Source organism: Hypomesus nipponensis, chromosome 18, assembly GCF_054491055.1.
Source record: "Hypomesus nipponensis isolate SF chromosome 18, ASM5449105v1, whole genome shotgun sequence".
NCBI lineage: Eukaryota > Metazoa > Chordata > Actinopteri > Osmeriformes > Osmeridae > Hypomesus > Hypomesus nipponensis.
In genome coordinates this window covers 15687298-15702926 of record NC_140378.1, presented here as the reverse complement: position 1 = coordinate 15702926, position 15629 = coordinate 15687298, and the positions used below count along the sequence as shown (strand labels likewise).

The 15629-nt window shown below is 47.3% G+C and overlaps 1 protein-coding gene across 1 annotated transcript; it reads left to right on the top strand.

Annotated features, from left to right (window-relative positions):
- Positions 1–752: 752 nt before the first annotated feature.
- On the top strand, positions 753–11715 carry bcap31 (B cell receptor associated protein 31). The gene is made up of 8 exons (XM_084680615.1): positions 753–899; positions 1962–2071; positions 2654–2754; positions 3065–3209; positions 6272–6407; positions 8968–9103; positions 9199–9299; positions 10427–11715. The coding sequence occupies exons 2-8, from the start codon at positions 1980–1982 to the stop codon at positions 10463–10465; spliced, it is 750 nt and encodes a 249-aa protein (XP_084536741.1). The 5' UTR covers positions 753–899; positions 1962–1979; the 3' UTR covers positions 10466–11715.
- The last annotated feature ends 3914 nt before the right edge of the window (positions 11716–15629 follow it).

Below are 15629 nucleotides of genomic sequence, written 5' to 3'. Positions count from 1 at the left end.
AGAGAGAGAGAGAGAGAGAGAGAGAGAGAGAGAGAAGGTGGACAAGTATGTTGACACACCAATTTTAAGACATATAATATAATAATATAATATAAATACTACAGTTATTTTTATGTCCAGGCTTTTACAACAGGAATGTAAACTGTGTAATGATCATGGAACCATGTAGCTATGGCTGCTACATAACTGCAGTTTAGTTTGCTCGGCTGATTTCATGAGTAAGATCATTGGTGTGTGCTTGTGTGCATGTGCACTCTCCAACATCTGACTTCTTTCCCTCTTTGCACCAGCCTGTCCTCTCCTTCTATGGGCATCAAATTCATCTCAACCATAAATCAACTATCCAGCAAACCCGTCTCTGGCACAGACAACTCAAACAACATATATTTCCAGAACAGTCCAAGCGTATTGGTCTGGCACTGTGTTTGGTCTGCTAATGGACCAGGAATCTCTCTTGCTCAGAAAGTGGCTGAGATCAGGGTCTGGTTGGCAGGCTTGTGCTTTATGGCAGACACTAATGTGTCTGGTGCATTGCAATAACCAGGAAACAACGTGGAACACAATAAAGATAGAACTGCTAGATATTCACTTGCAGCCTAGCTAAACTCTAGTTCCTTGCATCTGCTATGTTTACTTTTGTATGTATTTGAATAGTTTGGTGATGTACCGCACTAGTCTGTGCGTGATGAACTGACGACATCGTTTAGCAATGTCTCCGCTGTCCAATCAGATTATTGAATGATTTGGCACGAAGCAGGAAACCGGAAGTCTATTGCAGGAAAAAGAAGCTAGCTATTAGCTAAGCTTACAAGTTTTTGACAGTTTGAGTCAGCGCAGAGCTGTGGCTTGTGACGAACTACTGTCGCGGTGCCGTGTGCAATAATCCCGTATTATTCTTGGTGAGTATTGCCAATAGCCTCTTCATTTATTATGAGTGAAATGCGTAGCTAGCTAGAAACATACTAACGTGGTCAAATCGTTATTATGGTGCGAGTTGGAACCTGGCTAGTTTCTACCCTAGACTAAACACGCGTCATCATTGTGTGTTAGCTAAATAGCTATCTAGTACTCAAGGAAATGGTTGGATTTAAAACAATAGACATTAAATATGAATAATGTGAAGCTAGATAAGATTGACTTATCTTGTTATCTGTATGTCATGGCGACATCTAGCTAGCTTAGTACTTTAAGGCAGCTACGTGGTGGGACATTTAACTGGCTACATTAAAGTTAGCCTGATAGCCAGCTAAAGTAGTTTTGGGTAGCTTGCTGCTTGACATAGGTATCTCTTCTCCTACCATGTCATTTATTATCACTATTCAGTAATGTTAATGACTCAACCGGAAAGGAGGATGAGAACAAGGACCTGAGTGGTACTGGTCCCTGCTGACGTGAGATGGAGCTGTTGCTCTATTTACTTTAACCCCGTCATAGGAATGCGGGAGCTTGGGGGAGTCAAGCAGAAAGAGCTACTTCTCATGGTTACTTACATCATTGTCACGAGATAGCTCGGGGACTGGGAGTGCTCGCTCAAACACTTATTTGCTGTCGCCCTAAGATGTCTATCTATTCCTTATCTGTTACTCGGTCAGAGGTTAGTGTGTACGGGTCCATGCCCCTCACTGATAAAGCTTTTAGCAAGAGCATAAAGCCTGTGATGCAAGTACACTGATGTCTCAATCACTACATAAATAAGAACCAGTGGAATTGGTGGTGACTGAAGTAGATCTGGATTTATAATAAAGATGTCTTAAAGATTCATATTCAGTATAGACTAGGTTTGTGAGTTTATGCTTTATATGCAACTTTGATCAGGCTATGTGGTCCAGTCAGGAAATATTTAGTTTGATTATCCAAAAGTTCTGTGTGACTGACACATCAGTGAGTCGATTAATACGATGTAATAGTAATCAATATCAATAGTTAATAACATCTTTGCCATGTGCCATCTGTTCCTGCAGCCCCTTCTTGCCTTGAGGATGAGCCTCCAGTGGACAGCTGTAGCCACCTTCCTCTACGCTGAGGTCTTCTTTGTCCTCCTGCTCTGTGTGCCCTTCATCTCCCCCAAGAGGTGAGCCCTGGACTGGCCTACTGTCCCTGGCCTGGCCTCCTCCCCCTGGTTGGCTGTCTGGGCTGGATTGACTACTCTGTCCATCTCCTGGTCTCTCTGCCCTGGTCTCTGTCCTTAACCCTGGTGTTTGTGCGGTTCCGGTTTATGAAGACAGTCTCTTTGGATGACTCCATTGCGGTGCATTCCAAACACGCCGTATCCATGGACACAACTGTTTGGTATTTCTCCAGTGTCCACAGCAGTCTGTCAGCCAACATGTAGAAAATGTAGTTTCTTGATTGACGACGGATGCGTGGTCTTATGACTGCTGACTATGCTCCAACTCTGACTGTCCTTACAGAACCAGGATCTCTAAACAAACACATAACAAGTACAAGGCTCCTGCCATACCAGGGCACCAGTTATTTACAGAGATGGAAAGTCATCGAGTTCGTCATTGTCATTATGTTGTTTTCTCGTGTAATGACATAATTGCTAGCTCTAGGGTGGGTGCGTGGGACAGCTTGTGTGTACATGTAAGATGGCCTGGCACTTCATGCCCCTGACCACCATCTTCCTCCTCCCATGTTTTTGTGCTCCCAGATGGAGTAAGATCTTCAAGTCTCGGCTGCTGCAGGCCATTGCTAACTATGGCAACAGCTGGTTCATGGTGGCCATAGCCATCCTGGTGTTCCTGCTCATTGGTAGGTGCTGCCTGGTGACTCACCAGTCTCTTAACCAGCCAATCCCTAATGAGCCAGCATTCCAGACATGGATATAACCAAGAGGGCCTGCCAGTGAGCCAGGGAAGACTGTCTTTAACAGATTATATGTTAAGGCATCTGTAGACGAATGGTGCCCTTCTGCTTCCTGTAAGATACCGCTGGGACTTTCCTTCTCTTGATGCCTGCAGCACAGGCTGCCGTCATGGTGTTGGTCTGCTGTGTGTGAAGGCCTCCTAGACATGTTCTAGGTTCCTCGTGTTGACTCGATCTGTGTTCTCCGTGTGTGTAGATGCGTTCCGAGAGGTGAGGAAGTACAGCGTGACAGAGAAGGTGGACCTGACCAACAACCCTGTGGCCATCGAGCACATCCACATGAAGCTGTTCAGAGCCCAGAGGAACGAGTACATCGCCGGCTTCGCCCTGCTCCTCTGCCTGTAGGTGCCCCCTGAACCCAGACTCTTCCATCCACCTGTCCACCTGTAGGTGCCCCCTGAACCCTCTGTCCACCTGTAGGTGCCCCCTGACCCCTCCATCCACCTGCCCGTCTCTCCTAATAAACCCCCACCTCTCTACCCTCCTCCTCTCTGTTCCTCCTCCTCTCACCATCCCTGCGTCGATACTCATGTGTTTCTTTTCCACCAACACACATCTCTCCCCTTCCACTGGTTCAGTTCTAGAATGTGGCCTCAGCTTGCTGCCCTATCATGGAATGTCGTGTGTTTCAGAATGTTGAAACACGTGACTTCATGCACTACCACACCAAAGTGTTCTAAGACCTGAGCTTCCCTCCTATCCCCTCAGGGAACTAGACTACCGTTTCTTATAATCACTGACCTATAGCCACTGACCTGTGGAATTTGCCATCAAAAGTCATGTATTGTTACTGTTTTCGATAGTTGTGCTACTGTTGCAATAGCGTTATTTTGGGAATTACTGGAATGCCTAACAGCTGGTAAGAGGCTGAGGCCACCAGGGTCACATAAAACAGATAAAATGTGTTGTGTTGAAACTGCTTTCTCTGTTTATAAAACTTGCTTTGTTAAGTGGCATTTTAACAACTCATGTAAAACTGCTAAATGACAGCGTTGGCTGTTGTGTTTCAAAGCTGGAACTGGTCTGTTAATGCATGCCTGATTCTTTTTCCTGTGTTGGGCTGCCTGTCATCTGCATCGTGTAACAGTTACAGTAGGGATGGAAAGAATGCTTGCTGGGGGAAGGGTGTGTGAGACAGATCGACATTTTCCATTCAAGTCCCCTCAGAAGTGTAAAGCCTGAGCGAACCTGATTGGTTGAACACAATCTGAGGGTGCCACTAATTGGTTCATAGTGGTCTGTTGTCATAGGTCTGTTGTAATGGTGTCCAGTCTGCATATCTTGGCCATACTGGGAGGCTGAGGTATTCCTCTGAATGGCAGGCTATTCTTAGAGCCTGGACGAGGCTGGGCTGGTTACTACAACTGTGTGTTGTTACTCCACTGTTGAGGCCAGGGCCTGGGTGAAGCCAGGGCTGACATTGGCCCAGGGGTTCTGTCTAGGCTCAGCTAGAGAAAATGTAGAGGGTCTCTGAACTACTACAGCTATGTAGGGGTCATGGTTTCCAAGCCAGGTTTCCTGTTTTGGGTGTTTGTCCTGGTAACTATCAGGACAGCTGGAGACTGAACAGCCAGGCAGCATGTGATCAGCAACTGGTGATGAGTTAAATATAGACCCGGGCTAGATAGATGTCACAAAGATCTGTAGGCCAGGGCCAGGTCAGGTTCCACTGCCAGTCCTGGTGTTGGGAACGCCTACTCCTACAAGATGGAATCTGTGAGCATCAGCATAAACACTACATGTTCTGGGTCTTTATAAAGAAGCTCTAAGACACTAAGACATGTGGGACATTTCAAATGCCAGCTACATGTCCCCGGGGTACGGATTTAGTGAATGTATGTGGCCGGTGCCAGCCCGTGTTTGGTGGGCTGAAGCTGGTGTATTCATGTCTGCCCAATGACGTCTGCTAAGCCACTCATCCATCACTCCTGGTAGGTTGGTGTTGGTGTTCTGGAGGAGACTGGTTCAATGCTACACCTGCCAATGCTAATGCTACCTGCTATAGAGCCAGGTCTGCGGTAGGCCTTTTATTTGTACACGTCTGTACCCTGTAGTAGTTCATTAAGATCTTGGCTACTCTCCTACTGTAGCAGCCCAGGGTTCTATTGCAAAGAAAGCAGACAGGCGAGCTTGACTCATTAGCCCAGTTTGTCTGATAGGAGGGTAACTGTAGAACAGGAACTACTCCTGTGCCAGCTCCCAAGCCCTCACCCCCACCCTCTGCCCCCTCACCCCCAGCCTCTGCCCCCTCACTGCCAGCCTCTTTCCCCTCACCCCCAGCTTCTGCCCCCTTACCTCCACCCTCTGCCCCCTCACCGCCAGCCTCTGCCCCCTCACCCCCACCTTCTGCCCCCTCACCCCCACCCTCTGCCCCCTCACCGCCAGCCTCTGCCTCCCCAGCCTCTGCCCCCTCACCGCCAGCCTCTGCCCCCTCACCCCCAGCCTCTGCCCCCTCACCGCCAGCCTCTGCCCCCTCATCCCCACCCTCTGCCCCCTCACCCCCACCCTCTGCCCCCTCACCGCCAGCCTCTGCCCCCCCAGCCTCTGCCCCCTCACCCCCATCCTCTGCCCCCTCACCTCCAGCCTCTGCCCCCCAGCCTCTGCCCCCTCACCCCCAGCCTCTGCCCCCTCACCCCCAGCCTCTGCCCCTCACCACCAGCTCCCTGCAGGGTGACTTTGTAGCTGAAGTGTAGAGGATATACACTCTATAAGTAAGCTACATGTAGCCTACTTGTTTAATGTCACAGGGAGCCCTTCTGCTTCTATATTAGGTGCAGTATGATGAGTGAGGAATGATACGCCAGGGGACTTATTACATTACAGGAGAGTGCACATCCCTGCCAGGCAGGTCCTTTCTGTGTCCCAGATACTGTGAAACCTCGGGTCTGGGATAAGGCTGAGAGAAAATAGGTCTCGAGCTCTTGGCTCTTGTACCAGCCAACTAAGGCTCTCAAACTAGTCTAGTCTAGTTGTTTTTTGATGACATGGTTTGAATATAAAAAGAACTGGCAAATATGTTTACAGTGTTATTAATACTGTAGCCTTTCTGCAGGGGTCATCATCCTTGGTAAGTTCAAAACATCAAGAGTTCCTAGAAGCTTATTCTTATTGTAATTTAAGACGTGGTCCAGCCACAGGGATGAGCTGTAATGTCAGATGTGGCCCTGTTGGACTTCAACCTTTCAAGTCAGAACTGCTGGCCTTTAGTCACTGTCACAGTCATGTCCCCTATGCTGTGGCCTGTCCTGGCTGGATTGTCCTGAGCAAAATGTTCCCTCCTGATCCAAGACAGAAAGCATAATACGTACTGTACGCAAACAGCATGGCCTTCACAGAACAGAACGCGTCAGTTAGAATGACCTCCCTGTTGTGACACCTTCCTTCCCTGCCTCTCCTCCCCCAGGCTACTGAGACGTCTTGCCACCCTCCTTTCCCAGCAGGCCACCATGATGGCATCCAACGAGGCGTTCAAGAAGCAGGCTGAGAGCGCCAGCGACGCCGCCAGGAAGTACATGGAGGAGAACGACAAGCTGCAGGAGGTACCTGCTGACTGGGGGCTTGTGGGAGTTGGAGTTGTCCTGCAAATCTGTATTTCAGGGCCATGTGGCCGAAAGACAAGTAAAGAGAATTTAAGGGGGGGGGGCCAGTGTATGAACACAGCTGCTGCCACAGGGGGGCGTCAGTCTTCCTGCTGCACGAGACTGGATAGGGCCAAGCCAGGCAGGAGACACTGCTCAGACAGACCTGTCTGCTGCTCCCATAGGCCTGACACTGACGACCTGTCTGCTGCTCCCATAGGCCTGACACTGACGACCTGTCTGCTGCTCCCATAGGCCTGACACTGACGACCTGTCTGCTGCTCCCATAGGCCTGACACTGACGACCTGTCTGCTGCTCCCATAGGCCTGACACTGACGACCTGTCTGCTGCTCCCATAGGCCTGACACTGACGACCTGTCTGCTGCTCCCATAGGCCTGACACTGACGACCTGTCTGCTGCTCCCATAGGCCTGACACTGACGACCTGTCTGCTGCTCCCATAGGCCTGACACTGACGACCTGTCTGCTGCTCCCATAGGCCTGACACTGACGACCTGTCTGCTGAGGAAAGGGGTTAAGGATGTCAGGAATGGTTGAAATCATCTGAACTTCCTCCATCTGACACATAATGCTAATGACACATTTGCCCAGTATTTTTAACCAGTTTGTTGCGATTTAAGACAATGATATATTGGCTGTAGTTCACCCTGTGTGTCCTGTCTGTCTGTGTATGTCTGTGTTTGCGCATGTGTCCACCTCCACCGCCCCGATGTGACAGGGCGATAATTCAAACATCGATCTGGGCCGTGAACCCATGCCTAAAATGTTCGGCGTGCACGTGAATATGCATGTCACCTGCCAGTGTGCATGTGAGTGCGCTCGCCTGTCCAGGATGGCCACATGGCCTCATCCTTCTCCATAAGCCCCCCCTCCGCCTGCCTGCTGCCAGAAGCAGACTGACATACAGGACCAGCCTGATACAGACTGCTGTCATCAGGGTTTCCACTCTGCTCACGTTCATGTGTTTATGGAGAGCTGCTAGGGAAGGGTTCCCCCGGGATGGTGTTCTACCTTCTGAGGTTCCCGTCTGACCCAGGAAGGAAGCAGGAACACCAGCGAGAAACGAATCATTCGCTTCATGTGCTCCCTGACTCCATGCAGGCCCAGACGTGTGTTTAGAGAGGTACTCTTATCTCGGCCCCAGCTTCTGGGTGTGCAGCTTGCAACTACCAAGCTGACCCATCGAGCTAGCCTCGGGCCCCCGGCCCCTAATAATCCTGTCTTTTACCTCTGCGCAGTTTGTGTCACTGTTCTACTTGGTAATGGCTGTCCTTCTGGATATTGATCCGTGGTGAGTGAGTGTGCGTGTGTGTGTAGATTTGTGGTGATGTCACAGTGTGTGTGTGTAGGGGCATCAGCAGCATGTTGACATAGTTACTGGGAGTCTCCTCAGGGGACCTCAGCCACCGCCTGCTGGGGTAGACCTTTCTAGAACACACAACAAAACTGTTTTTTTGGGATGGAACACATGGCAGAACGGTGTGTTCCGTAGAGGTATGGTATGGTGGCACGGTGCCTTGCTCTGTTGCCTCAGGGCAAGAAGGTCCTGTATTCTAGTTAGCATGTTGTGTAGTCCTGGGTTCCTTCCACAAAACATCCCCAGTATTAAAACATGCAGAGCAGATGGGTCTCCTGCCCAGGTCCCTGCCCAGGACCAGGCTGAGCACTTGGCCTCTGGTTCAGATGGCTGATGGGCCCAGGTTATCTTCTGATGAAGGACAGCAGGATGAAAGGAAAGCAGAGAAGGAGTCTCCCAAACAGACAAGATATAACATATCACCCAGATGCAAGATTTAACATGAGCTAAGACACCGAGAACTGTTTGTGATGACTCACGGCTCGCCTGCCTCCTCTCTGAGTGATGTGATGCTGCTTGGATGACTGGACCCACTGGGGTTTTCCACGGATGTGGAACTTATCATAGAGGACTTCTTCATAAGGGCTAAACTGTTGGGTACTTTCTTGAGTGTGTGTGTGTGTGTGTGTGGATTGATGGGTACAGGGACTCCAGTAGCAGCTTACCTACAGTGTGACTCTGAGCCCACCCTAGATAAGGACAGGTGGCTATCTGCTTACAGGAGCCGTTAAGCTGCAGGGATCCTACCTATCATGATCCCCTGCCCTCCACCTCTCTACCTACCTGTGTTAATCCACACACCAGCTCCATCACCTTTGGTCGCCATAAATACTGGTTATGTAACCCGTGTGCTGCCTTCAGATCACATGACCCGAACCATCGTTGTGTTATGACAACTTTACCCAATACAAAAACAAATAAAAAGCATTTTATTTTAACCTTTGCGATGTGTGGGGTCTGACACAGCCCGACAATTTAAAGAAAATGCTTCACTTTGTTTTTGTAAGCGGTAAAGTTGTTGCAATATGACGGTGGGTCACAATGACTGATGGGTCCCGACTGATGGGACCCGAAGATAACACAAGGGTTAATAATAACATTGATGATTATCCTACATCTTGTGTGTGTGTGTGTGTGTGTAGAAGCTGCGTGATGCCGGCGTTGACATCCCGGAGGTGGGGAAGAAGGGATCAGGGGGAGGAGGAGTGGAAGAGGAGAACAAGACTCTGAAGACCGAGGTCAAGTCACTGAAAGAGGAGCTGGATGCCACCAAGAAAGGTGACTGCCAACACCTGTGTTTGGGGGTGTAGCTGTGTGTGAGCGCAGGGCAAGGATGACATGTTCATATTACTAATACTGGTGCGTGTGAATAGCCCTGCAGAAGTCTGACAGTGATGTGAAAGCCATGAAGAAACAGGCCGGGAACCTGACTGTGGAGTACGACCGCCTACTGGAGGAACACTCCAAGCTGCAGGTTGGTGCTCAAGTCCACCTCACATTTACACACACATTTCTTCTCTATCATGTACACACACACACTCACGCAGTATCTCTCTCTCTCTCTCTCTCTCTCTCTCTCTCTCTCTCTCACCTTCTCTCTCTCTCTCTCACCTTCTCTCTCTCTCTCTCACCTTCTCTCTCTCTCTCTCTCTCTCTCTCTCTCTCTCACCTTCTCTCTTTCTCTCTCTCTCTCTCTCTCTCTCTCTCGCTCTCTCTTTCTCTCTCGCTCTCTCGCTCTCTCTCTCACACACACACTCACATTCTCTCCCATATAAACACACATAGGTTTGGGCAGCATCCCTTATATATCCTCCCTTTGACCTTTAGTGGGGGCGGGATCAGCCAATGCTGGAAGCACGACATGAATGAAGAGAGTTTGCTTACAGTATCAGTTTGACACAACACCATAAATCTCCTACGTAAAATAGGTGTTGCATTTCTATCACTCAGCACGCATGCACACTCAAAAACTAACTCTTGAACCCACACACACACGCACGTTGCACAATTCCTAGAATAGCATGTGTATATTTGTTTTATTTACTGTTTTTGTATTTGGTAAGCAATGCAAATGTCAACAGGTGTTCTAGTGCATGGGCTGTGGACGTGTTCCTCCCCACATGGACTGTTACGCTAGCACTTCTGCTAGGTAGCTTAATGTACTAGTCAACATACGGTATGCTAGTTTGCAGTGTTACTTTGCGAGCCTGCTGTTTTAGCCTGCTCTGAAAACTCTAACTGCTACAGTAGCATGTTTTGAAGGTGGACCTTTTTGGATAATTGTTCCCTCCCCCAAGGTCAAACTCTCTTCTGTATCACATGGAAGCAAATCAGAAGAACATACCTTTTATACTGTGTATCTAAACTTAAGGGGTGGGGGGGGAATTATTTCACATTTGAATCGCAATTCAGTCTTATAGCGATTCACATCAATTCACAAATTTCACTTTTTTAAAACATTTTTAAATCTTGGTCCTGAATCGATTTGTAATCAAATCGAGACCACAAGAATCAAATCGTGAGGTGCCAAAACATTCCCACCTCTATTAAACTTTTCTCTCCTTTTCTCCCCCCCCCCTGTTTGTATCCCCCCCCTCCAAGGCCTGCATTGATGATCAGCAGGACAAGAAATCCAACTAAAGAGGAAGATGAACCATTCCTGTATTACTCTTCATCATTACCAATACTGTCAACAACATTCATACCACCTTCACTTTCTGGTCTGTGAGGACACTAGGTTCTAATTACCCAGGCTTTGAAGGGGAAGCTGTCATTCTGACCACTTGGACTGCTTCAGAGTTTTATAATTCACCTTCTTTATCTGTGAAAGCTGTTATGTTCTTGAGTTTTTTTTTTTTTTTTTTTACCATTTGTAACTGACAATGTCCCATTACTAGAGGGAATCCCGTTCAGAGCAGGTGGAATGTGAGTCATCCTTTTTGTTCTGGTGCTTAGAAGTTTATTGTAATATCAAATCTTGTCTGTCCGTAGAGAAGGGACCACAAGTTCAAAGTGAAGAGGGGGGTGCGACTGTGATGACAGTTAGGAGGCTTGGCTTCTCGTTTTTTCCGTCACGGTTTATATCACCGTTTTCCTTTCTTGGAATATATCTTGTTTTCTGCAATTAAAAGGTTTACGTTGCCTTATATTTTTTTGCTGGTGGGGGACAGGCGGACTGACTCAATGGTGCATGTGTGTGCTTTCTTCTACGTGCTAAGGGGCATGGTGGGATTGGATTTGCTTTAGGGGAGGTCTCGGAAACACCAATTGTTTTATTTGAGTTATCTATGGAAACGTTCCTACTCAGTGTTTTTTGCGTCCATCTTTTTGGGCTTTGTGTGAATGTAGATTTTCAATATTCATAATAGTAATCTTATTATGCTCTTGCTTCATTCCGATGGTGTGCTGCAGGCAATATCCTGTCTGCAGCTCACTTCCTGTCTGCAGCTCACTTCCTCTGCGTCCTGCTACAATGTCTTGAGGGACAGAAGCCCTTAGCTTTGTGCTGCACTGTTTGACGGTTTACTGACTTTGTCAATCTTCTCACTGACAACTTTTGCGGTCTTCGATTGGGTCAGTTTTAAGGTTAGGCCTCTCCTCGACAGAAGCACGGCGTCAAAGCAGCTGTTTTTCCTGCCGCTCTCCTGGACCCCCAGGAAGTGACCTGTGTACCAGGCTCTCTCATGCCATGGCTCGCTGCAGCTCCAGTCTGGGCTGCTTTCAGAGCCTGACTTGTCACACGTAGCGGCCATCTTTGGCTTCATTCTAATTGGACAACATCTCATGAGAAACTGTCAGGTGTCGTGTTAGACACTGAATTGTGTAATTTAAAGTCTGATCTGTCCAAACAATGTCAAAGATTGTTTATTAAATGGTTGGAAGATATCTGAGACTGTCTCTTGACTTTTTTTTTCCCCTCTTCAGTGTGGCTTACTACATTTTGTACACTAGACTATCCTAACACAATATAGTACAGGCTCTGCCTAACTCCATGAGTGGGTAATGAGTCCCCACAATGGCTAGCCCAGGAGTCTGTAGGATTTGTTTTGTTCAGTAAATAGACCACCTGCTCTTTGTTAGAGTTTAGTGTAGGTAAGTTTGAGGTTAAAGTTGAGGCCTGCCCGATATTGCCTTGCTTGGATAGTTTAGTCAGATTGAATTTGTTTAATGGAGCCTGTAGCTCGGCTTGCATGCCTATTGTGTGTTTAGCTTCTTCAGTGTACACAGAAATGTAACTAGCTTGTGTAAGCTGCCCCAGTCCAGCCAGAGTGAGTATGAACCAGGAATCACATCTGCTGAAAGTACTGCCATGTGGGTCATCTGAGGAATTGTATCATGAATTGTAGCCCCCAGTATAAATGGTATTTTGGGCCTGTGTCAGGGTCTGTCATGCTCTGTGTGAATGGGAGGCCGGCTGTTCGACTGTGGAGAGTTACACAAGGAGCTCAGTCAGTCCTGAAGGGTAGAGACAGGTGCTAGTACAACAGCCTCCTAACATCTAGAGTTACCTGGCTGCACCAAGAATCCACTCATTTAAAGAGTGATCACTGATGGATCATTCAGTAGCCTGGAATGAAATGGAGATGTCATCGTCACATGTGACTTTCTTCTGTCCTTCCATGCCAACAAAGCCTTTTAATTGTAAACTGTCCTTCCTGTTTTTCTAAATAAAGTTGTGACTTCAGGATGAAGTTTTCTCTCAGAACTGGGCCACAGGCACAAAAATAAATTGTACAAAAAAACATCATGCAAGATGGAGCAGTGCTAATTCGTAGAATTAGAAATGGGAAGTAATGTACTAGTAAAAAATACTTTGTAACTGTACTAAGTATATTTTTCTGGTATCAGTACTTTACTTCACAATTTATTTGTCTACTTTCAGTCCTTAAAGATTTTACACAAATATCTGTACTTTCTACTTTTTACATTTTCAAAACAGACTTGTTACTTTAGTTTTAATCTGTATTTGGTGACATGATCAATATTATTTCTCGTCATTGTGTGTTTTTTTTCTTCCCCTGGCTATCACGCACAACAAACTTAAGCTTGTCTACGAAGCTACCATGGAGCAAGGCAGAAGGTACAAGAAGAATGGCTAACGTTATGGAGGAGACAGAGGGAGTTAACAATGTAGACATGACTGAGAATAGAGACACTACTGATCACCCAAATATGAGGGGGATGTTTGAATTTGTCAGCGTTAAAAATGATTCCTAGCGAATGAGCTGCATGTCTATAGTGTAATTTTGCAATAATATGTTAGGTCCAGTTACCAGCGTGACACTAAAACAGGTAGCAGTAATGGCTACTTTTTACTTAAATATATGTCACTACTTCTTTACTTTAAGTTGAGCAAAAAAATTGTAGTCAGTACTTCTACTAGTACCTTTTACCAGAGTCATTTTAAACATTTAAACATTTAAAATTCTACTTGAGTGAAGAATGTGTGTACTTTTGCCATCTCTGCACTGTTGTTACACTGTCATTACACTATTATGTTATGACATTGTGAAGACACTTGTTACACTGTAATTATGTTATTACACTATTATTACACTGTGATTATGTTGTTATTGTGTTGTTACTGTTATTATGTTGTACACTTTTGTCACACTGTTATTGCTGACCATTAATCACATAAAGATGAATGATGAGAAGTGCCGTCAGGCTCTAGAAGTTTCTTCGTGAATCAGCAGGGTGTTTCAACCACAGGAATGACAGGCTATTGAACCCGATTTGATTAATGTTATGAAAGGCCTCCAACCCTGTTCCCGGAGAGCTACCTTCCTATCATCTAGCATATCTGAGTCTAATAGAACATAGCAGGTTAATTTTTTGAATCTAGTTGGTTACAACTTGGGTTGGAGCTGTAGAGGGTAATATTGGCCAAACAACCAAAACTGATTCTCTATGGTTTAAAGGAAGATGGGAAACTGAACAGTGTATTAGAATAAACCAAATAATGCCAATACAAATAGAATTACTTATTGTAAACCAGAGATAGAAAGCAAGATGTGAGGAAGAAGAAGGAATAATTAGCCTACAAGGACAAGCCAGAGCTGAGCAGGAGGTCTCAGGAGATGAAGAATCCACAGAACAATTCCCTTTATACACAAGAATAACCAATCAGACCACATCTTTACACAATGGGGTGTGAGAGCCATCAAGTAGAGACTCCGTCCAGAAACTCCAGACTTTAGCATATGAGAGGTGGGGGCAGATTGACACCCAGCCTTACAGAGCAAATAGATATGCAAACTGGCATTGTGTCCTTGGGCAAGGCACTTCACCCTACTTGCCTCAGGGGAGAATACCCCTGTACTTACTGTAAGTCGTTTTGGATAAGAGAGTCTGCTAAATGATTAAAGTAAATGTAAGGATTAAAATGATAAAAACATCACCATAAGTGGTGGGTTTATGTCTTCAGATCATGAACATTGTTTGTGTGTTTCACAATATAGTCTCCATAGCATGGAATATGTGTTTCCTTTGTAGGAGGCCCCACCCAGAGGGAACCATTACGCAATATAGTATGGTCAGATTGCACAAATTGAACAAAAACATTTTGTAAAAAGGTGTGTTTTGGAAAACACTATCAGCCCTTATCAGTGTAATTCCTCCCTGGTGACACCACTTTGTGGGAGTGTGAGTTCTACGTTATTTAGGAGTGGCATGTCCCTTTAAACAAGCACTAACAAGCCACTTTTTAAAGTGGTAAAGGTTTTATTCCTTTACTTGTTGACCCATTTGATAATCATAGAGATTAGGCTTGAATCAGAGCCTTGCAGTTAACTTATCAGCCTATCAGCAGGCTGCTGAACAATAGCCTAATCACACACTGAGACCCAGTCCACACCATCAGATACAATGTTGGGTGTTCAAACCAAAATGCTGTAAGAAAAAGAAAGGAGATATGGCGGGGAAAGGTAGAGGATGGAGACGGCTGGATGGGTGTTGGTTTACGGGGCAGGGAGAAGGGGCAGGGTTAGGGAGAGGATGGTGTTGTGCGGGGTGGAGTAATAAAGAGAGGAGAGGGGCAGGAAAGGAGGGATGTTGAGCCTAGGACGAGTGATGAAGGTGTAAGGAGAAGGTGCAGAGCTTGGATGAGGGAGAGGAGAGAGGGAGCGGAGGGCTGTTGGGTTGAGGTAGAGGAGGGGCCAGTGGGGGACCTGAACGCCAAGCAAGGCGGCTGCTGACTACAGAAATAGTCTGTGAGCTGCTGGGAGGCGGCTGTCTAAACATAGATCCTAACTTCATGGCCATGAAGCCCCAGCTTACAGTAATATGGCAGCTGCACGGTCCAGCCGCTACTAACCAGCATTTACCATCAAAAACTGGTTGGAGCTGCTTCTCCTATCCCCCACATGACCCTCCTCCCCGAGCCTGCTCCCTCCTCCTCCCCGAGCCTGCTCCCTCCTCCTCCCCGAGCCTGCTCCCTCCTCCTCCCTGAGCGTCCTCCCTCCTCCTCCCTGAGCCTCCTTCCTCCTCCTCCCTGAGCGTCCTCCCTCCTCCTCCCTCCTCCTTCCTGAGCGTCCTCCCTCCTCCTCCCTCCTCCTCCCTGAGCCTCCTCCCTCCTCCTCCCTGAGCGTCCTCCCTCCTCCTCCCTCCTCCTCCCTGAGCGTCCTCCCTCCTCCTCCCTCCTCCTTCCTGAGCGTCCTCCCTCCTCCTCCCTCCTCCTCCCTCCTCCTCCCTGAGCCTCCTCCCTTCTCCTCCCTGGCTCAGCTGAATGGGAGACAAGGCCAGCTGGGATATGTCTTCTGAACAGACATGCATCCACATAGGAAACGAAAATAAAGACGAAAGC